General features: G+C 38.3%; 2 protein-coding genes across 7 annotated transcripts; one reads left to right on the plus strand and one right to left on the minus strand.

Moving 5' to 3' along the window:
* Positions 1 to 1193: 1193 nt before the first annotated feature.
* LOC109827274 lies at positions 1194 to 2126 on the minus strand. Its single transcript, XM_020394258.1, has one exon. It carries the CDS (start codon positions 2124 to 2126, stop codon positions 1194 to 1196), a length of 933 nt encoding a protein of 310 aa, XP_020249847.1.
* Positions 2127 to 13369: 11243 nt separating this feature from the next.
* LOC109827289 (protein AUXIN-REGULATED GENE INVOLVED IN ORGAN SIZE-like) lies at positions 13370 to 14730 on the plus strand. 6 transcript variants are annotated; one of them, XR_002243389.1, is made up of 4 exons: positions 13389 to 13601; positions 13765 to 13805; positions 14077 to 14192; positions 14349 to 14378. XR_002243389.1 is itself a non-coding variant. In XM_020394284.1 (2 exons), exons 1-2 carry the CDS (start codon positions 13781 to 13783, stop codon positions 14678 to 14680), a joined length of 357 nt encoding a protein of 118 aa, XP_020249873.1. In that variant the 5' UTR covers positions 13682 to 13780; the 3' UTR covers positions 14681 to 14730. The 6 variants fall into 6 exon arrangements, 1 of the variants encoding a protein (XP_020249873.1); XR_002243390.1 differs by lacking the exon at positions 14349 to 14378 and adding an exon at positions 14311 to 14331; XR_002243391.1 differs by lacking the exon at positions 14349 to 14378 and having other exon boundaries at positions 13370 to 13628; positions 14077 to 14185.
* The last annotated feature ends 2973 nt before the right edge of the window (positions 14731 to 17703 follow it).

Consider the following 17703-nt stretch of genomic DNA (forward strand, 5'->3'; position numbering starts at 1 on the left):
CTGCTAACCCGTTCTGGGTGTGAACATGTACTACAGGATGTTCAACTTCGATGCCAGTTGCTAGACAATAGTCTTGAAAGACTTGTGAAGTGAATTCTCCCGCATTATCAAGACGTAATTTCTTGATTTGATTATCGGGGAAATGAGCCCGCAACTTAATAATTTGTGCCAATAGCTTTGAAAAAGCTAAGTTGCGGGTAGACAAAAGGCACACGTAAGACCACTTTGTTGATACATCTATAAGTACCATAAAGTACCTAAATGGTCCACTTGCGGGGTGAATACCATAAATATCGCCATGTATTCTCTCCAAGAAGCTAGGAGACTCTAATCCTACTTTCAGAAGGGAGGGTCTCGTGATCAGTTTACCTTGGAAACAAGATAGACATGAGTAATCACCCTTCTGAAGAATCTTCAGGTTCTTCAGGTTGTGTCCACTTGATTGGCTCATGATGCGGTGCATCATTGCTGATCCTGGGTGACCCAGTCTGTTATGCCAAAGTTTAAATTTCGTCGAAGAATGGCACTTCTGGTGCACAATCATGTTAGCTTCTACTGGTTGAATATATGTATGATAGAGACCCGACGGGAGTCCCTTGAATCGTTCTAAGATAGTTTTTGAACCATCTTTTTGACGAGTTACATACAAATACTCATCCTCATTTATTTCATTGGTTTCTAAGTGATATCCGTTTAAACGAATATCCTTGAAACTTATGAGGTTTCTATTAGATTTCGGAGAGAATAATGCATCTTTTATTATTAGTCTCGTTTTATTTGGGAGCAATATCATTGCTTCACCAAATCCTTCTATTATGTTAGATAGTCCCGAAATCGTAATTACGGGATCGTCATAATCATATAAGCTATTGAAATAGCTTCTTTCGCGAAGGATTGTGTGCGTCGAGGCACTGTCCACAAGGCACTCACACTTCATCTATAACATGAATGCAATATTTTAATCTAAAGAAAATAACTATCTTTATTGAAAAGTAAAGTGCATTACATGGAAAGTAAAGAACTAAAGATGAAAGTACTATGAGAATTTAAATGCATATAAAGATAACATGGATCTAGTCTAGAAGATCATCCATTTCGAAGTCATCAGCAGTGAACTGAGTAGACGGCTGCTTTTCCACCAGATTTGTTTCAACAGGAGACTTCAGGCTCGCTAGATACAGATCTTGGAGGTATCACGGAGTGCGACAGTTTCTGGACCAATGTCCAGTCATGCCACATCCGTGACATTTATCCTCCCAAGTGTTCTTGGGAATGGACGTCAGCTCAGTTGTCTTCTTCTTCCACTTCTTCTTTCCCTCACTATTGCTGCTCTGGGGAGGGTTGTTTTTCTGGGGTGGACATCTGGCCTGCCACTTAGGGGCTTTCCCCTTGTTGAATTTACCCTTATGCTTTTTCTTCTGCTTCTGGGAAATAAACATGTGAGCTTCGGGTAGAGGAGCTGAGCCTGCAGGGCGTAGGTTATGAGTGGCCAAAAGCAATTCTCTGTTTTGCTCCGCCATCAGAAGGGTGGAGTGCAATTCAGAATACTTTTTGAACTTTCGTTCGCGGTACTGTTGCATGAGGATTGCATCCTTCTCGTGGAAGGATGTGTAAGTCTTCTCCAACATGCGTTCCTCCGAAACTTCTTCACCACACAACTTCAGGCGTGATGTGATATTATGAAGTGCTGAGTTGCACTCAGCTACGGACTTAAAGTCCTGAAGTCGGAGGTTTTCCCACTCATAACGTGCACGTGGGAGGATCACATCTTTCTGATGTTTGTATCGGTCCTCAAGTGCAGTCCACAATTCCTTTGGGTCCTCTACAGTCAGGTATTCGGCCTTCAGGGTCCGATCAATATGTCTCCTGATGTAGATAATGGCTTTCGCCTTATCTATATCAGAGACGATCACTGTAGTAGCAACCTCAGCATTATTTACAGCATTACCCGTAACAGTGGCCGGAGCCGGTGGAGCAGGAGTTGAAATTGTGGCTAATAAGCCCTGGGCACGTAAGTGGAACTTCAGGTCCACATGCCAACTCAAATAATTCTTGCCAGCAGCGTCAAGGACTTCGAAATCAACGCTCGCTATTTTAGCAATTTTATCTATGCATTTGAAAGACATGAATTAATAATAAGGAATTAAAAATTCATGCAATAAACATGTTGCGTGGATCAGCCCGTCACCAAAAAATAAAAAGTGTCCAAAGTCCGATTATACAGTCCAAAGATAACAAAAAACATAAAATTAAAATACAATTTGGAAAACCCTTAGGGGTCCCTGCATTTTGAAAAAATGCCTTCGTCTTCAATGGAATACACCGGTCTTTGACTTTTTACAATTATATTCTCACTACAATTTCTCTCTCAGAAGGAAGAGAAAATACAAGGAATTTAAATTTGGTGACAAACAGGCTGATCCAAAAACCACAACATTATTTATTTAAACATCCACGCAATTTAATAATAATATATGCAACAGGCATAACAAATTTGGACAGTAAACCCTTGCTTTCTTTGAATTTTTTTCTAGACTTCTTTTTGTTTCTATGCGATACTGCCTACTTAATACTTTTAATATCATGTAGAAATTGTGAGTTTGAACTTGAAAATAACAAGTGATGATTAAAAAAATAATGCAAGTGCCCTGAATGGAAACTCTGAAACAACCAAGGGTTTAGCATTCCATTAGAAAAATGTATATGTGTTTAAAGAATAGCATTAAAAACTATAGGGGCCAAATATGATTTTATGTCATGTTAACTGGACATATACAATAATACCTTGGTGTTGGTGTTACTGTTTTCTTCTCAAGAATATGTAATTTAAGAGCATTTCCCTAGCAATGGTCACTTCCGTTAATACTAAGCAAAAACCAAATAATATTCATGGTAATAGGAAGTGCTATCAGCGTAAATTTACAAATTTAACACAATATATGAATTTTTACAAACTAGCAGAAGCCGCAGAACTTCTCGCCAGTTTCATCAACATGAGCACATAAATTTTTTTTTTGATTAGCAATTAACTAATAGTATTAATTACTAGTTATGCTAACAAATAATGAAAGCAATTAGATTAGATGAACAATAATAAAATTGCTTTTTAAAAAAAAAAAATCCCGAGTGAACAGTAACCATCGGTGAACAGTAACAAATTTTTTTTTTTCCTTGTTACTTTTTCAGCTGCCATATATTATTCTACGGATTATAGTAATTACCTCTAGATCACAGATCTAGGGACGATCGATACTAAAGATCCGTAGAACGCTGCCTCCTTGCGATGATCCGTCGAACGCTCCCGCTGTAACGAACCAGATCTCAATGCGCAAAAGAGGAAGGAAATATTTTTTTTATGGCTCAGGGATTCAAGAACACTTCGTGCTGATAACGTGTTTAAAGCAAGTACATAGGCCAAAGGCCTATGATATATATTTATACTAATCAATGTGAATAGGTTGAGTACCCAAGAGTCACCCTCACTTAATGGGGTGTTACATCACCATAATGGGGTGTGAATAAAGGGATAATGAGGGGGAGGCCAAAGGCCTCCCTCATCTCATAATAATCTTTTTTCTTCTTCTTTCCTTTCCATTGTCTTTAGGATACTCATGTGACCCAAACGGGCCATCGGAGGGTTACCTCAAAAGCCCATTTATTAAATAAAAATGGGATCCAAAAGTCTTGATTATTTCCAATTAGAATTGTTAACTCAAATTGTATTGCAACCTTTAAGAAAAATGACGAATGTAACTTATTCTCAAGTTTATGTGCATCATCGGTTACACAGCAGAATACAATTTTACAATAATTATGTTTTATAGTTACAACCATTTTTTATTGGCTGACTTGAAAATATTCTAGTAACGTGCAACCGCAGTCGCTGGTTACAGTAAGCCAAACAATTGGCGTCTATGTCCACATAAAATGGGAAAATGATAGGGGCACACCCCCAACCACACCTCCAACCACACCTCTTCTCTCATTTGGTACAGTTTACCGGGCCCCACACGGGATTTTAAAATTTTAAAATCTCGTGTGGGGCCCGGTGAACTGTAGCAAATAAGAAAGGGGGTGTGGTTGGAGGTGTGGTTAGAAGTGTGCCCATAGTGTCACCCATAAAAATGAGAATTTCAATTATTACTTGAAATTCTCGTGCACGGATGACATAGCTGCAATTGTCTATTTCCTAAAGAGATCAAGTTATATGGTCATCATCTTGGATTTCTCTCAAACTTTTTATTATAGAGAAAAGACACTGGGGGCAGCTAAGGAATCGAATCCGGAAAGCAAGGGAGCAAATTTATAAAAGGAAGAGGATGATGAATATATGGATATTAATAATTCTAGGGAACTTTGTTCAAAGGATACGCTACAATAATATCGTATAGAGAGCGCAAATGGTGGTGTACGGAAATACTAGATTGATTGAAGGAGAGATCCAACGTGCAACTTGACTTAGGTTATCCCGCAAATCTATCACCATGTATGCATGTAGTTGATTAATTAATTACAATAATAGGTGGGCTGTTCAGTAATTTGGATGCTAAAGAATTTTTTTTAAATGAACATGTAATAGAGATTCTATCAGAACCACCCATGTAAAAAATAAGTGATTTATATCATTGATAGAAGAGTTCGTTGGTTTTGGAAGGGTGAAGACCGAAACCTGAATCAAAATCAGCAAGGAAGCCGAAAAATCCAGCATCAGTCGACCGACGGACGTGTGTCGGTCGACCGAATCGACTGCAGGAAACTGAACAGGAAAATCCGCTCTGGTCGGTTGACCGAAGCAGTGATACAGGTCGACCGATGTGAAGTCAACAACATTACAGGAGTTTCGGGTCGGTCGACCGACGAGCTTGCCCTGATCGAACGAAAAGGTGCACGAGAACCCTGTAGAAAATAGGGCTCTGGCCGGTCGATCGACGCCAATGCATCGGTCGACTGACGACGGGATTTCCAAATTCCCAGTTTGTTTAGAAACCTGTTTTGGATTGGGTTTATATATATTTCCTAAAACGTTTTTAGGGTAACTTGACACACGAAAAAGAGGGGTTTTGACGGCTCTTTGAGAACAGAGATCTGAGAGAGAGAGAGAGAGAGAGAGAGAGAGAGAGAGAGAGAGAGAGAGAGAGAGAGAGAGAGAGAGACCAATTGCGAGCATTGTAATCTTTTTCAATTAATCAAAGATTTTCTGGTGTGGCTCCCGATGATGTAGGCACGTTTACCGAACCTCGTTAAATATGGTGTTCTCCTATTTTGTTTACTTTTCTTGTAAGCTTTTCTTTTTATTTGCTGTGATTTCTTTCTTGCTTACTCTCGATAAAAGATACGGAAGGGCACGGATTATGTGTTCAACTCCAACAACTGGTATCAGAGCTTCGTTCAGAAGATTTGTACGAGAGCCATAACAGAGGAAAGCAAATCGAAGATTAAGAAGTTTGACGGATCAAACTTCGCCTACTGGAAGTTGAAGATGGAGGACTATCTGTACGAGAAGGATCTTTATAGTCCGTTGATGGGCACGGCTAAAGGAAATAAGGAGGGATCAGACGAGGACTGGGAAATATTAGATCAAAAGGCTTTAGGGCAGATCCGATTGTCGCTTGTCAAATCAGTCACTCATAATATATTGAAGGAGAAGACAATGGTGGGGCTTATGGAAGCGATCACGAAGATGTACGAGCAACCGTCAGCCGTAAACAAGGTGCATCTCATCAAGACACCCTTCAACCTCAAGAGGGCAGAAGGATATTCCTTCACATAGCATCTCAGTGAGTTCAACATGATTGTTGATTAACTTATTTTCGTCGACATCATGATTCTAACGCAGTTGCCGGATAGTTGGGTAAGTTACGTGGCCACAATCAGCAACTCGGCGGGGAAGGAGAAGTTGAAGCTGAGTGAGGTTGTTAGTATGATTCTATCCGAGGAAGTTAGAAGAAAATCGTCTGAATCAGAAGGTTTAGGTTCAGCCCTAAATCTTGAGCAGAGAGGCCGAAGCCAGAAAAAGGGAAACCATAACAGGAATCGGTCGAAGTCAAAGAAGAAGAGGTCGAACTCGAAGGTTAGGCCTATCAAAGAGAAGTGTTGGATATGCGGCCAGGAGGGCCATATGTCTTTAGTTTGCAAAGCACCAAAGAAGGATGCGAATGAGCAGGAGCCTCATATCGTGCAAGATATCTTGATCCTTGCTATGGACAGCGATTTTGATTCATGAGTAATTGATTCAGGTGCCTCTTTCCATACCACTGCTAATAGTAAGCTTCTTCAAAACTATGTAGCAGGGAACTTTGGAAAAGTGTACTTAGGGGATAATGAGCCTTGCATTATTATTGGAAGAGGCGACGTGCAGATTCAGATGAAGCGCTCTAAGTGAAATCTGAAGAATGTCAGACATGTATCGAAGATAAAGAGAAATCTTGTTTTGGTTGGTCAGCTTGGAGCGGAAGTCTATGTTTCAACATTCACCGGGGATTCATGAAAGATCTCCAATAGTACTATGGTGGTTGCCCGCGGCAATAAAACATGAACTCTCTACATCACTTCACATGCGAGTGACACCCTCGCAGTTGCAGCTGGCAAGGAGAGTGCAGATCTGTGGCACAATAGGCTGGGACACATGAGTGAGAAGGGTATGAAGATTCTATACTCACAAAAAAGCTAACCGGCATCGATTCAGTTGAAGTGGGTGTTTGAGAGGATTGCATCTACGGGAAGAAGAAGAGGGTCAACTTTCAGAAAAGTAGAAGACCACCTAAAGCTCAGAAGTTAGAGCTTGTTCATACAGATGTATGGGGTTCAGCTAGCGTGTCTTCTCTTGGCGGTTTGACGTACTATGTCACCTTTATCGACGATCACTCGAGGAAGGTGTGAGTATACTTCATGAAGCACAAGTCAGAGGTGTTCGAGATATTTAAGAAGTGGAAAGCCATGATGGAGAACGAGATAAATCTGAAGGTGAAGTGTCTGAGATCAGACAATGATGAAGAATACGAGCTGGAGGAGTTCAAGAGGTTCTATGCTTGGGATTTATTTGGAGAGGACTACTCCAGAGACGTCGCAACATAACAAAGTTGTAGAGAGGATGAACAGGACATTAACAGAGCATGCGAGGAGCATGCGTTTACATGCAGGTCCCCCTAAGACATTTTGGGCGGACGCGGTGCATACGACAGCTTACTTGATCAATCATGGGTCATCAGTTCCATTGGATTTTGAGATTTTAGAAGAGGCTTAGAGTAGAAAGAAAGTTAATCTCTCACATATACGAGTGTTTTGGTTGCGTGACATATGTTCATATCAGTGACCATGTCAGGGACAAGCTAGAATCTAAGTCACAGAAAGTGTATATTCATTAGATACAGCATTGATGAGTTCGAGTATTATCTTTGGGATGAGAAGAACAGGAAAATCATCAGGACCGGAGATGTGATATTCAATGAGGAGGTGATGTACAAGGATATGGACAGTGCCAAGGATAGCCAAAGTAGTGGGAGCAGCACTAAGGATGCAGGTGGATCCGAGTATATGGATTTGGAGGAACTTCTAGATAGGGGAGACAGTGTTAGTTCTGACCGAAGAACGGAGGAGACTCCAAGTGCAGAGACTACTACCCAGGGCATGGAGCTTAGGAGGTCATCCAGGGTACCCAAACTGAATTCTAGATATCTTTCATCACTAGATTATTTGTTCTTGACAGATGGCGGAAAACCAAAGTATTATGAGGAGACTATATAAGTTAGTGAATCTCAGTAGTGGGAGCAGGTGATGCAAGAAGAGATAGATTCTCTCCACTCGAACGAGACATGGGAGTTAGCCCAACCACCTGCACAGAAAAAAGTCTTACATAACAAATAGGTCTATTGGGTCAAGCAGGAGAGTGATGGAAGCAAGAGGTACAAGGCCAAATTAGTTGTGAAAGGGTTCCAACATTGGGAAGAAGTGGATTACAACCATCAGAGTGGTGTTAAGCTTAGTAGCTGCTGAAAATCTCTACCTTGAGCAATTGGATGTGAAGACTGCCTTTTTTTATGGTGACTTTGATGAAAAAATCTACATGAAGTAACATGTTGGCTTCGTTGAGAAAGGAAAGGAATAGATGGTGTATAGGCTCAAGAAGAGCTTATATGGTTTGAAACAGGCTTCAAGACAATGGTACAAGAAGTTTGACAACTTCATGCAGAGCATTGGCTATGGAAGATGCAATAAAGATCATTGTTGCTACTTCAAGAGGTTCGAGTCCAGCTATATCATATTATTATTGTAAGTTGATGACATGTTAGTTGCAGGACCGTGTTTAGAGGAGATAAACAACTTGAAGAAGCAGTTGGTGAAGGAGTTTGCTATGAAGGATTTGGGTGTAGCGAAACAAATTCTTAGGATGCGAATCAGTCGAGATGAAGCTGAAGGGACGTTGAAATCGAGTCAAGCTGAATACATCGAGAATGTACTTTAGAGATTCAACATGGAGAATGCTAAGCCCGTTGGCACGTCCCTTGGAAGTCAATTCAAGCTATCTGAGGAGCAATCACCCAAGACAGATACAGAAAAAGAGCACATGAGCAGAGTACCATACTCATCAGCCATTGGTAGCCTTATGTACGCGATGGTTTACATGAGGCCGGATATCGCCCATGTAGTGGGAGTTGTGAGCAGGTTTGCAAGCAATCTAGGGAAGCAGCATTGGGAGGCCGTGATGTGAATATTGCGTTACTTGAGAGGGACTACGAATATGTCATTGTGTTTCTGGAGAAAAGAATTGGTACTGTAGGGATACGTGGATGCAGATTTCGCCGGTGATCATGATACTAGGCGAAATATCATAGGGTATGTTTATACTTTAGCGTCGACAGCAGTGAGCTGAGTCCCACATTTGCAGAAGATAGTAACATTGTCCACGACTGAGGCAGAGTATGTCACAGTGACTGAAGCCGATAAGAAGATAATTTGGTTGACCGGGTGCCTGGAAGAGTTGGGTTTGAAGCAGGAGAACAACGTTCTTTATTGTGATGGCCAGAGTGCTATACACCTTGCCGCCAAGAATCTAGTATACCATGCCAGAACGAAACACATTGACATACGTTACCACTTCATACGCTCGCTGATAGAGAATGACAAGTTACAACTAGAGAAAATTTTAGGGAGCCAAAATCCTACGGACATGTTGACAAAAGCAGTAACCATCGACAAACTGGAGTTGTGTGCAACTTCAGTTGGCCTTCACACGTAAGAGAAGAAGGCGGAGCCACACTAGAAGGATATGCGGAATCGCCGGGTTGATGATGATTGAAGAATGGATTTTTTCGGGTAGGAGAAGATGCTTGCGAAGATGGTGGGAGTTCGGGAGAGCTCGTTGATGGCGGTTTCATCTCCAAGTGGGAGATTGTTGGTTTTGAAAGTATGAAGACCAAAACCTGAATCAAAGTCAGCAAGGAAGCCGAAAAATCCAGCATCGGTCGACCGACGAACGTGTGTCGGTCGACTGAATCGACTGCAGGAAACTGAGCAGGAAAATCCGCTCTGATCGGTCGACCGAAGCAGTGATACTGGTCGACCGATGTGAAGTCAAAAACATTACAGGAGTTTCGGCTCGGTGTCGACCGACGAGCTTGCCCCGGTCGACCGAAAAGGTGCACGAGAATCCTGTAGAAAACAGGGCTCTGGCTGGTCGACTGACACCAATGCACCGGTCAACCAACGACGGGATTTCCAGATTCTCAGTTTGTTTAGAAATCTGTTTTGGGCTGGGTTTATATATATTTCCTAAAACGTTTTTTGGGTAAATTGACACATGAAAAAGAGGGGTTTTGACGGCTTTTTGAGAACAAAGATCTTAGAGAGAGAGGGGCTAATTGCGAGCATTGTAATCTTCTTCAATTAATCAAAGATTTTTCTAGTGTGACCCCCGAGGACGTAGGCACGTTTGTCGAACCTCGTTAAATCTGGTGTTCTCCTGTTTTGTTTACTTTTCTTGCAAGCGTTTCTTTTATTTGCTGTGATTTCTTACTTGCTTACTCTCGACACAAGATCCGGAAGGGCACGAGTTGTGTGTTCAACCCAACAGAGTTATGATTCTCAAACTAACCCTCTGATAACCCGTGGATATTACAGATCATTCCTTTCTATACGGTGTTCTAATAGAATATTTATTTAGTTCTCTTTAAGTATTTGTCAAATTCTTTGAACATATTGGGTGGTTTGATAAAAAGTCAAATTGGAGGACTTTTATTTAGATGAGTAATGTGCTTGACCATTTGACATACACTAGATTGATAATGCGATAGTTGGACCACAAAAGCATAGCATGGGAATGTTGAAATTTTGAAAATTTTTGTCAACTGTTGTTACTATATGATGATATTGTACTACATGTTAAAACAATTTGACAATTAGCTTTTATGAAATTCCAATTTTAGTACTTCTTCTTGATTTTTCTAAAGAAATGGCAAATCATTCGGATCATACCGCACCGCATACTGATCATGAAAAAAAAAGTGGTACACTAAGAACTTTCTTGGTACTTGTAAATCCGCCATCTCAAATAAAGTATATATCTTTATAAATTATAACCCAATATTCTCTTTAAAGATTAAAACTACCGAACAAGGGTAATGACAACAGAGATATAAATCAATCCAAGTTTCAGTTTATATTAAAGGGGTTTTTTCCCCTTGGAAACCACCTTAAAAAACAAGAAATTATACGGCGACATCTTTTATTTTTTTTAATTTATACATAAACCACCTTTATAGTTGCCTTTTGTTGCAATCAACTATATTCTAGTCAAAATTTTCACTAAAAGCCCAAAGTTAGTCTTAAAAAACTCACAATCATTGATTCTTCTGGTGTTTAGCTCTTGTGAGGGTACAACTTGATCATATACATTAAACTTAATTTTTTAAGCTTAATTTTTAGTAAAAATTCAATAGGGAGGTGGTTGATTGTAACAAAAACCAACTTTAAAGGTAGTTATGAATAAATTTAAAAAATAAAAGATGGTTGTCGTATAATTACTCTGTTTTAAGATGGTTTTTAGAAAGAACCATATACTAAAACAATGCAATGTTAGGTTGCCTCTCGCCAACAAATTAGAAGGTTAGTTTCATTTGATTAAATTATTATAGTATTATAACAATAACTTCAAGAAAAACTATATGGATTTACAAGGAGATTATGAGTCCAACTCGAAATTTTTTTTTTTCATAGTTGAGCGGTCCCATCTTAACATCAAAAATTAGGAAAAATACCTTCAGTAGTGCACCGATACTTTTGGCGATATATTAATCGAACAACTCAAAATGGTATAAAGACAAATAAACAAGGTAGCTTGCAGGCAATAAAATGGGCTTGAGGACAAAAAGGTTGAAATAATTCAATACTTAAGGACAAATCTTATCTACGGTATGCTACAGTGACAAGTTCGAAACAGTTTTAATAGGTTAAGGACAAAAAAAAAATGAGATATCAACATCTAGTAATGTTTGAAACACGCCAAGGAACAGGGTTAGAGAGAAACAAACGTGACCTTCATTTAAATTTCCAACAAATTTTTGTAAAAGAAAAAAACTCGAATAAATTTGAACATCTAAGGTAGCCTACCATATTTTTTTGTCCTGTAGAAAAGTAGCCTGCCGTATTTTTTGTCCAATTTGTTTATTGTTTTTTAGAACCTAGAAAGAATATTAGATATATACTAAGTATGAGGCACCATATAATTTAACAAAATAAACAATGAAGAGATGCAAGTGATGAGATTCACCTGCTCCAGTGTAATTACGACAAGCCACTTAACGCTAGTGTATATCTTTGGTACCTCTTTTATTAAAATAAGTTTATATCTCAACGATGAGTGACGGCAAGGCCCACTCCTCATCTTCACAGATCTCTGAAAGAAGAAAGTTATACGTCCCTATTTAGTTGAATTTTATTTTCTATCTACCAACATTTGGATACAATTCGTATCCTACTTTTTGTAACTATAACATATATATTTTAATGAACGTATCTACCAACATTTGGATACAATTCGTATCCTACTTTTTGTAACTATAACATATATATTTTAATGAACGGGGAGCATCCCCTGTTTTTCTGTCAATTTTTGTAACTATAACATATATATTTTAATGAACGGGGAGCATCCCCTGTTTTTCTGTCAAAAAAAAAAGTTTATATCTCAATCCGCAATTTCAACTATACTTATTCTTGTGATTTTTGGGGAACCAACCATATATAATAAGTGAGGCTTTAGAATTTAAATGATCAAAAGTATAACTTATTAGAGTGTAAAATTGTAATACTTAACGTTCATTATAACTTTAGAGTTTTACTATAGTGGTAACCACTTTTGACATATGGTGAAGAGCCGTTGTGGTTTGATTCCCATTGGCCATTGATGTTTAAAGTGGATTTAAAAATATCGCTTCGTGAGTTCGAGTTCAGTCTATAAAAGAGCCTTTAATCTACATAGATACATTATCATATAAAAATCACAATCCTCAACATTCATCACAACATAAGAGTTTTAATGCAATAGTATGAACCTTTAACACATCTATGTTCATTTGGTAAAATGACGAATCAAAAAATTCAATTGAGTTTATCTTCAACAATAGAGGGTGTGTCTGCAATCAGGTGATATTACTGAGGTCCATCTATAGTTAACCATGCAAATAGTAAGGTGTAGGGGTGCATTCGGTCCGGATACGGCTCGGATATGATGCTTATCATATCCATATCCGCTTACCCATCTCGGTTACAGATACAGATACAGATATATCCGCTTACCCATCTCAGATACAGATACAGATACAGATATATCTCGGTAAGAAAATTTTATAACCATATCCGTTAAAATCGAATACGGTTACGGATATGCATGCGGATATATAAGCGGATATGCATGCATATATAAAGTAGATATGAGAAAAATAAATAGTATTGAGAAAAATATAGTTCATGTGATACAAAAGAGTTCGTTAATATCTTCATTATAACTGAAATGTTAAGATTAGACATCTTGATCATCAAAATTAACCACAAATCCATAATCTAAGAATCAAAACTATCGTAAGAGTATAACTAATATGTATTCGGATATTTTGGATACAGATACAGATATTTCACCACAAATCCATATTCGTATCTGTTAAGATACGGTTACGGATATTTTCTCGGATACAGATACATATTAGCACCCCTACTAAGGTGGCAATTTGTAATGAATTGGGCATATAGAAAAAAGAAAGAAAGTTGGTAAAAACAAGATACCCAATTAAAAAAAACTTTGACTGGTGGCAGAATATTGGAAGAGACAATAAGGGAGAAAAAATGCAAAGGTGGGCAAGGGGAGAAGTACCTTAACCCACGAAAAGGACCAGCTCATGTCCAAAGACTAAGAAAGAAACTATTAAAAAAAATATCTCCACCATCATAACCACTTGCATGGGGGTTAACAATTTGAGGATAGAGTGCAATGTATCCACCCTCAAAATCTCAGAATACAAAATCCTATGCTGACCCCATTTCTCTCTTTCTTCCTCATAAACACCATCATTAAGAAGAAAAATAAAAAGAGACCCACATCACAATCACAGGTATAGTCTCCTTCACCATCAACAAAGGTATTGGATTCATCTTTGTTTCATTGTACACCTGTGATTGGATTTAGGTTAACCCTTTTCCTTATTTTGCTTATTTTTCTCCTCCTTTGTCTTTGAATTTATCTTGTCTTCACTGTTACTTATTTGTGGTGCCCAGGGATTGAAGAGAAGAGATGCAAGAGAGATTTAGCACAACAGGTACATATTCTCACTTGGGTCATCTCGAGATTTAAAATTGAATAGATATTTTCATTTCAAAGTGAAACATGTTCATGTTTTTACTCATGTTTTCAATTTATTCTCGCACATTAAGAAAGAGAAGAGTCTGAAGTAGCTGATCAGATTTATAGTTCTCCCTACCTTCATACATACGTTCCAATATTTTTACACTATTAAACCCTCATTCAATTTCTTGAGTACGACGAATTTTAGAAATTCTGGTTCATTTTGCATTTTCAACTATTATCAGGTTCGGATTCAGGAGTAAATCACTAGGAGAATCAAACAACAGTAGAATGAGGAATCTACTCTGGATCCATAAATATCCGATGCTTGCTTCTTGATAGTAGAGATCAATCGAAAAAGGTCAAATTATCCCTCACATTGTTGATTTTAGCATTCGGGCATCGTTTATTTGGGATCACAAATCTCTGAATGTGACAAGAACTTCGGTAGATCTACCTTATTAATTGATTTCCGCCAGGTAACACTAAATGAAATTGGGAAAATTGTTGAAATCAGAGCTAGAGTTGCTAGAGGGCCTAGAAGGTGTAGAAGCTCATTGTCCCGGTACAATGCAAGCGAGGACAGCTGAAGGCAGAGCAAGGAAACTTGAAGACTACAATGGGGCTGCTCAACACAATGCGAACGACGATCGGGGCTACTTCAGCCTGCAATCTTTTCTGGTACTTCTCTGCATCACTGCGTCGTTAGTGATTCTTCCGCTTATTTTGCCGCCGTTGCCTCCCCCGCCTTTTATGTTGCTGTTACTCCCAATTGGCATATTTGTTGTTCTCTTGATCTTGGCTTTCATGCCCTCTGATGTTAGGGATATTACTTCCTCTTACATGTAGAGATCGAAGTTTTTGGATTAATTTCAATATGAAGTTGAGTTGTGTCACTGCAGTTTTCTAGCTTGTCCATAGTTAAGCAAATTAATACATGTATATATATATGTTCATGTGTCTTCAAAAGTTGTTTTTAGAGGAATTATGCCCTTTATGCTAGCATGGTTTAATTTTCTTGTAGCTAATTAATTTGTGTTCTTCACTCGCCACTGCTTGGTGATTTGTAAATTTTCTTACATTAATTACTAGTCATGTGACCATGACCTTGACGAAATTAAGAAGGATGTTCCGATTAGTTTTTTTTTTTTTTTTTTTTTTTTTTATTTTTAGTGACCATGAATAAGCCATTTTTTTAAATTAGGAGCATATCCCTGTTCTATCCACAACCTTGATCAACTCCTCATGATGCTCCCAAGTTCTTGGCTGAGGAAACAACAGGCATTAATTTCAAGCATTACTTTAAGAACTAGTCAGCTGTTTGCAGCTCACTAGGCTACTACGTACATAGCTTAAACACATACAAACCACATACCAAATTTTCTAATATTTGTCAACAGAGAGGAACGAAATTAAGAAGGATGTTCCGATTAGTTTTTTTTTTTTTTTTTTGCATTGTTATTTTTAGTGACCATGAATAAGCCATTTTTTTAAATTAGGAGCATATCCCTGTTCTATCCACAACCTTGATCAACTCCTCATGATGCTCCCAAGTTCTTGGCTGAGGAAACAACAGGCATTAATTTCAAGCATTACTTTAAGAACTAGTCAGCTGTTTGCAGCTCACTAGGCTACTACGTACATAGCTTAAACACATACAAACCACATACCAAATTTTCTAATATTTGTCAACAGAGAGGAGCAGTGAATCCAGATATCCAAAAGGTTGAGCCTTTTCTATGATCTATATATATATATATTGTTTGCCATCAAGGGACATGAATTATCTTTCCTTTGTAGGATCCAAGCGTTGTAGATATTCAACTTTGGGAGCCTTATTAAATTGTGAGCTTTTGTGGTCATCTTTGATCTCTTGAAGATTCTTATAGTGATAAGTTGGGTGGAGTGTAGGGCATACTTTTTTTTTCCTAATAAAAAACTTAGATATACTTATCTTTAGGGTCACATATGCCAACTATATGGATTTTTTCCACCATTATGGAGTAAAGAATAATCAATCTTATTGCCATAGCCCATAGGCTGTTATTATTCTCGTCTCCTTGTCGTCAACCTCCAATGTTAGAATTTTCTGAACACTATTAATGATTCATTTACTATTAAATTCTAGTCTTTGATGCTGGAAATTCTTGTTTGTGTTGATCTTTTCATTAGCTGCTCAGAAGTCAGAACATAGAAAATGGGTGTGAGAAAAAAAATGAAACTAGAAGAAGTTGGCTAAGTCTGCGCGGATCAAAGATGAAGAATGAAACGTAGTGTAAACCAATATAAGGAGGAATAATATTATTCTTATTACAAGTTTGGTGACACGAAGTTTCCTTCATTTTTCTTCTTTGAATCTTAAGATCCCCTTATAATATGTAAGGTACATATAGAAACAGACATTTCTCTAATGATAACTAGAGTGCTAGCTCAAAGGTTTGATGTCCTATATCTAAGGCTTTTGAAGCATAAGATACGAGACGATCACCAACTTAAGATTGCTGTTTCACACTGAAACTTAGAATTTTTTTGTAGTAGGTAGATGTCACTATTTGAAAGAAGCTGATTCTTAGTCTTCATGACAATGCTTTTAGTTTACCTGGTCTCAAAGGGGTTGTTTGTTTGCAGAAGAGGGAAGGGGAAAGCCTGTCAAAAGTGTCAGTTTTGATAGGTTTTCTTGCAAAAACATCTCTTTTAGAGGCGTTTTGCAAAAAAGCCTGTCAAAACTGACACTTTTGACATGCTTTTAACCCATTTCCCCCTCTAAAAGAGGCAACCAAACGCGCCCTAAACAACAGTAGTTTCTTAAAGAAGCTTTGCTACCATGGCTTTATCGGGGTTTGTACCTCATACTAGTTTCTGTAGATTTGGGCTCCTTGATTAATCCTTACAGAACTGATTGCCTGCTACAAATAAAATGTGGCTTATTTTCACTTTGGCAGTCCAAATGAAGCGCGCCCGTTGTTTCACTTTGATATCCCAAATTAGTATTTTCTGAACTCTTTGATACCTCAAAGTTTGGATTCCATATCACACAATTGGATACTCCAGTCTAGATTTCGTTAGATTTTCGGCTACATTTACACTGAAACCCTGTCCCCTACCACTGCTAATTAGAAATTTTCGGTGGTTTGAATCCCTAGCAGCTGGGTAAAAAGGACGTACTTGTAATAAAATTTTAACAGAAAATCAAATGACCGGGGTTTCAATGTTAAAATGGAACTGAAACTTTTGATGTATTAGGGTACCGGAATGAAAATAAGCCATACAATTCTGGTCGTCGTTTGTTTCTCTGAGTAGGAAAAAAGGACTAGAATCAGGATTTGGATCCTCTCCGCTATAAAAAAAAAATTTGGAGAGACCACTACTTTTAATCTCAATCGTTGATCACTTAGTAGGCGGTCATGATACAATCTAAATCTTACACTCACTATAGCCCCGTGTATTGCACGCATTCCTAATTTGTACAAAAAAAAATCATAGATAATTAATAATTGTGATTATGTAGTGATCCCTCCACTACTTTTTAGATAGCAGAGATGATCCGAATCCCTAGAATCAAGCCGAGACAACCTGGTTAGAAACTATTAATTAAGAAAGATACGATAACAATTAAATAAGTGGAAAGTGGAGGAGACATCCGTCAACGAAATAGACATCCGTCAACGAAACAAAGCAGAAGAGCAGGATTTATGGATTTATGTAGCGGACCAAGAAATTTTGCACAAGTTTTATGAAGTTCTCAGCTACAGCAAAGTCTTGAAAAAGGGAATACAAGAAACATGACTGAAGAGAAATATCAAGGATTTGTTTCCTGAAAAAACACATGCATGCACGACGCAGATATACCTTCCCTGTTCGTGACAAGGACA

Source organism: Asparagus officinalis, unplaced genomic scaffold (assembly GCF_001876935.1).
Source record: "Asparagus officinalis unplaced genomic scaffold, Aspof.V1 AsparagusV1_Un106, whole genome shotgun sequence".
Taxonomy (NCBI): Eukaryota; Viridiplantae; Streptophyta; class Magnoliopsida; order Asparagales; family Asparagaceae; genus Asparagus; species Asparagus officinalis.

Excerpts from the sequence above, each read along its gene's own strand:
- LOC109827289 (XM_020394284.1), top strand. The coding sequence starts at position 13,781 with ATGCAAGAGAGATTTAGCACAACAG. Across the intron at positions 13,806-14,348 it reads AGAGAGATTTAGCACAACAG|AGCTAGAGTTGCTAGAGGGC; the intron begins GTACATATTCTC and ends TGTTGAAATCAG.
- LOC109827274 (XM_020394258.1), bottom strand. The coding sequence starts at position 2,126 with ATGTCTTTCAAATGCATAGATAAAATTGCTAAAATAGCGAGCGTTGAT.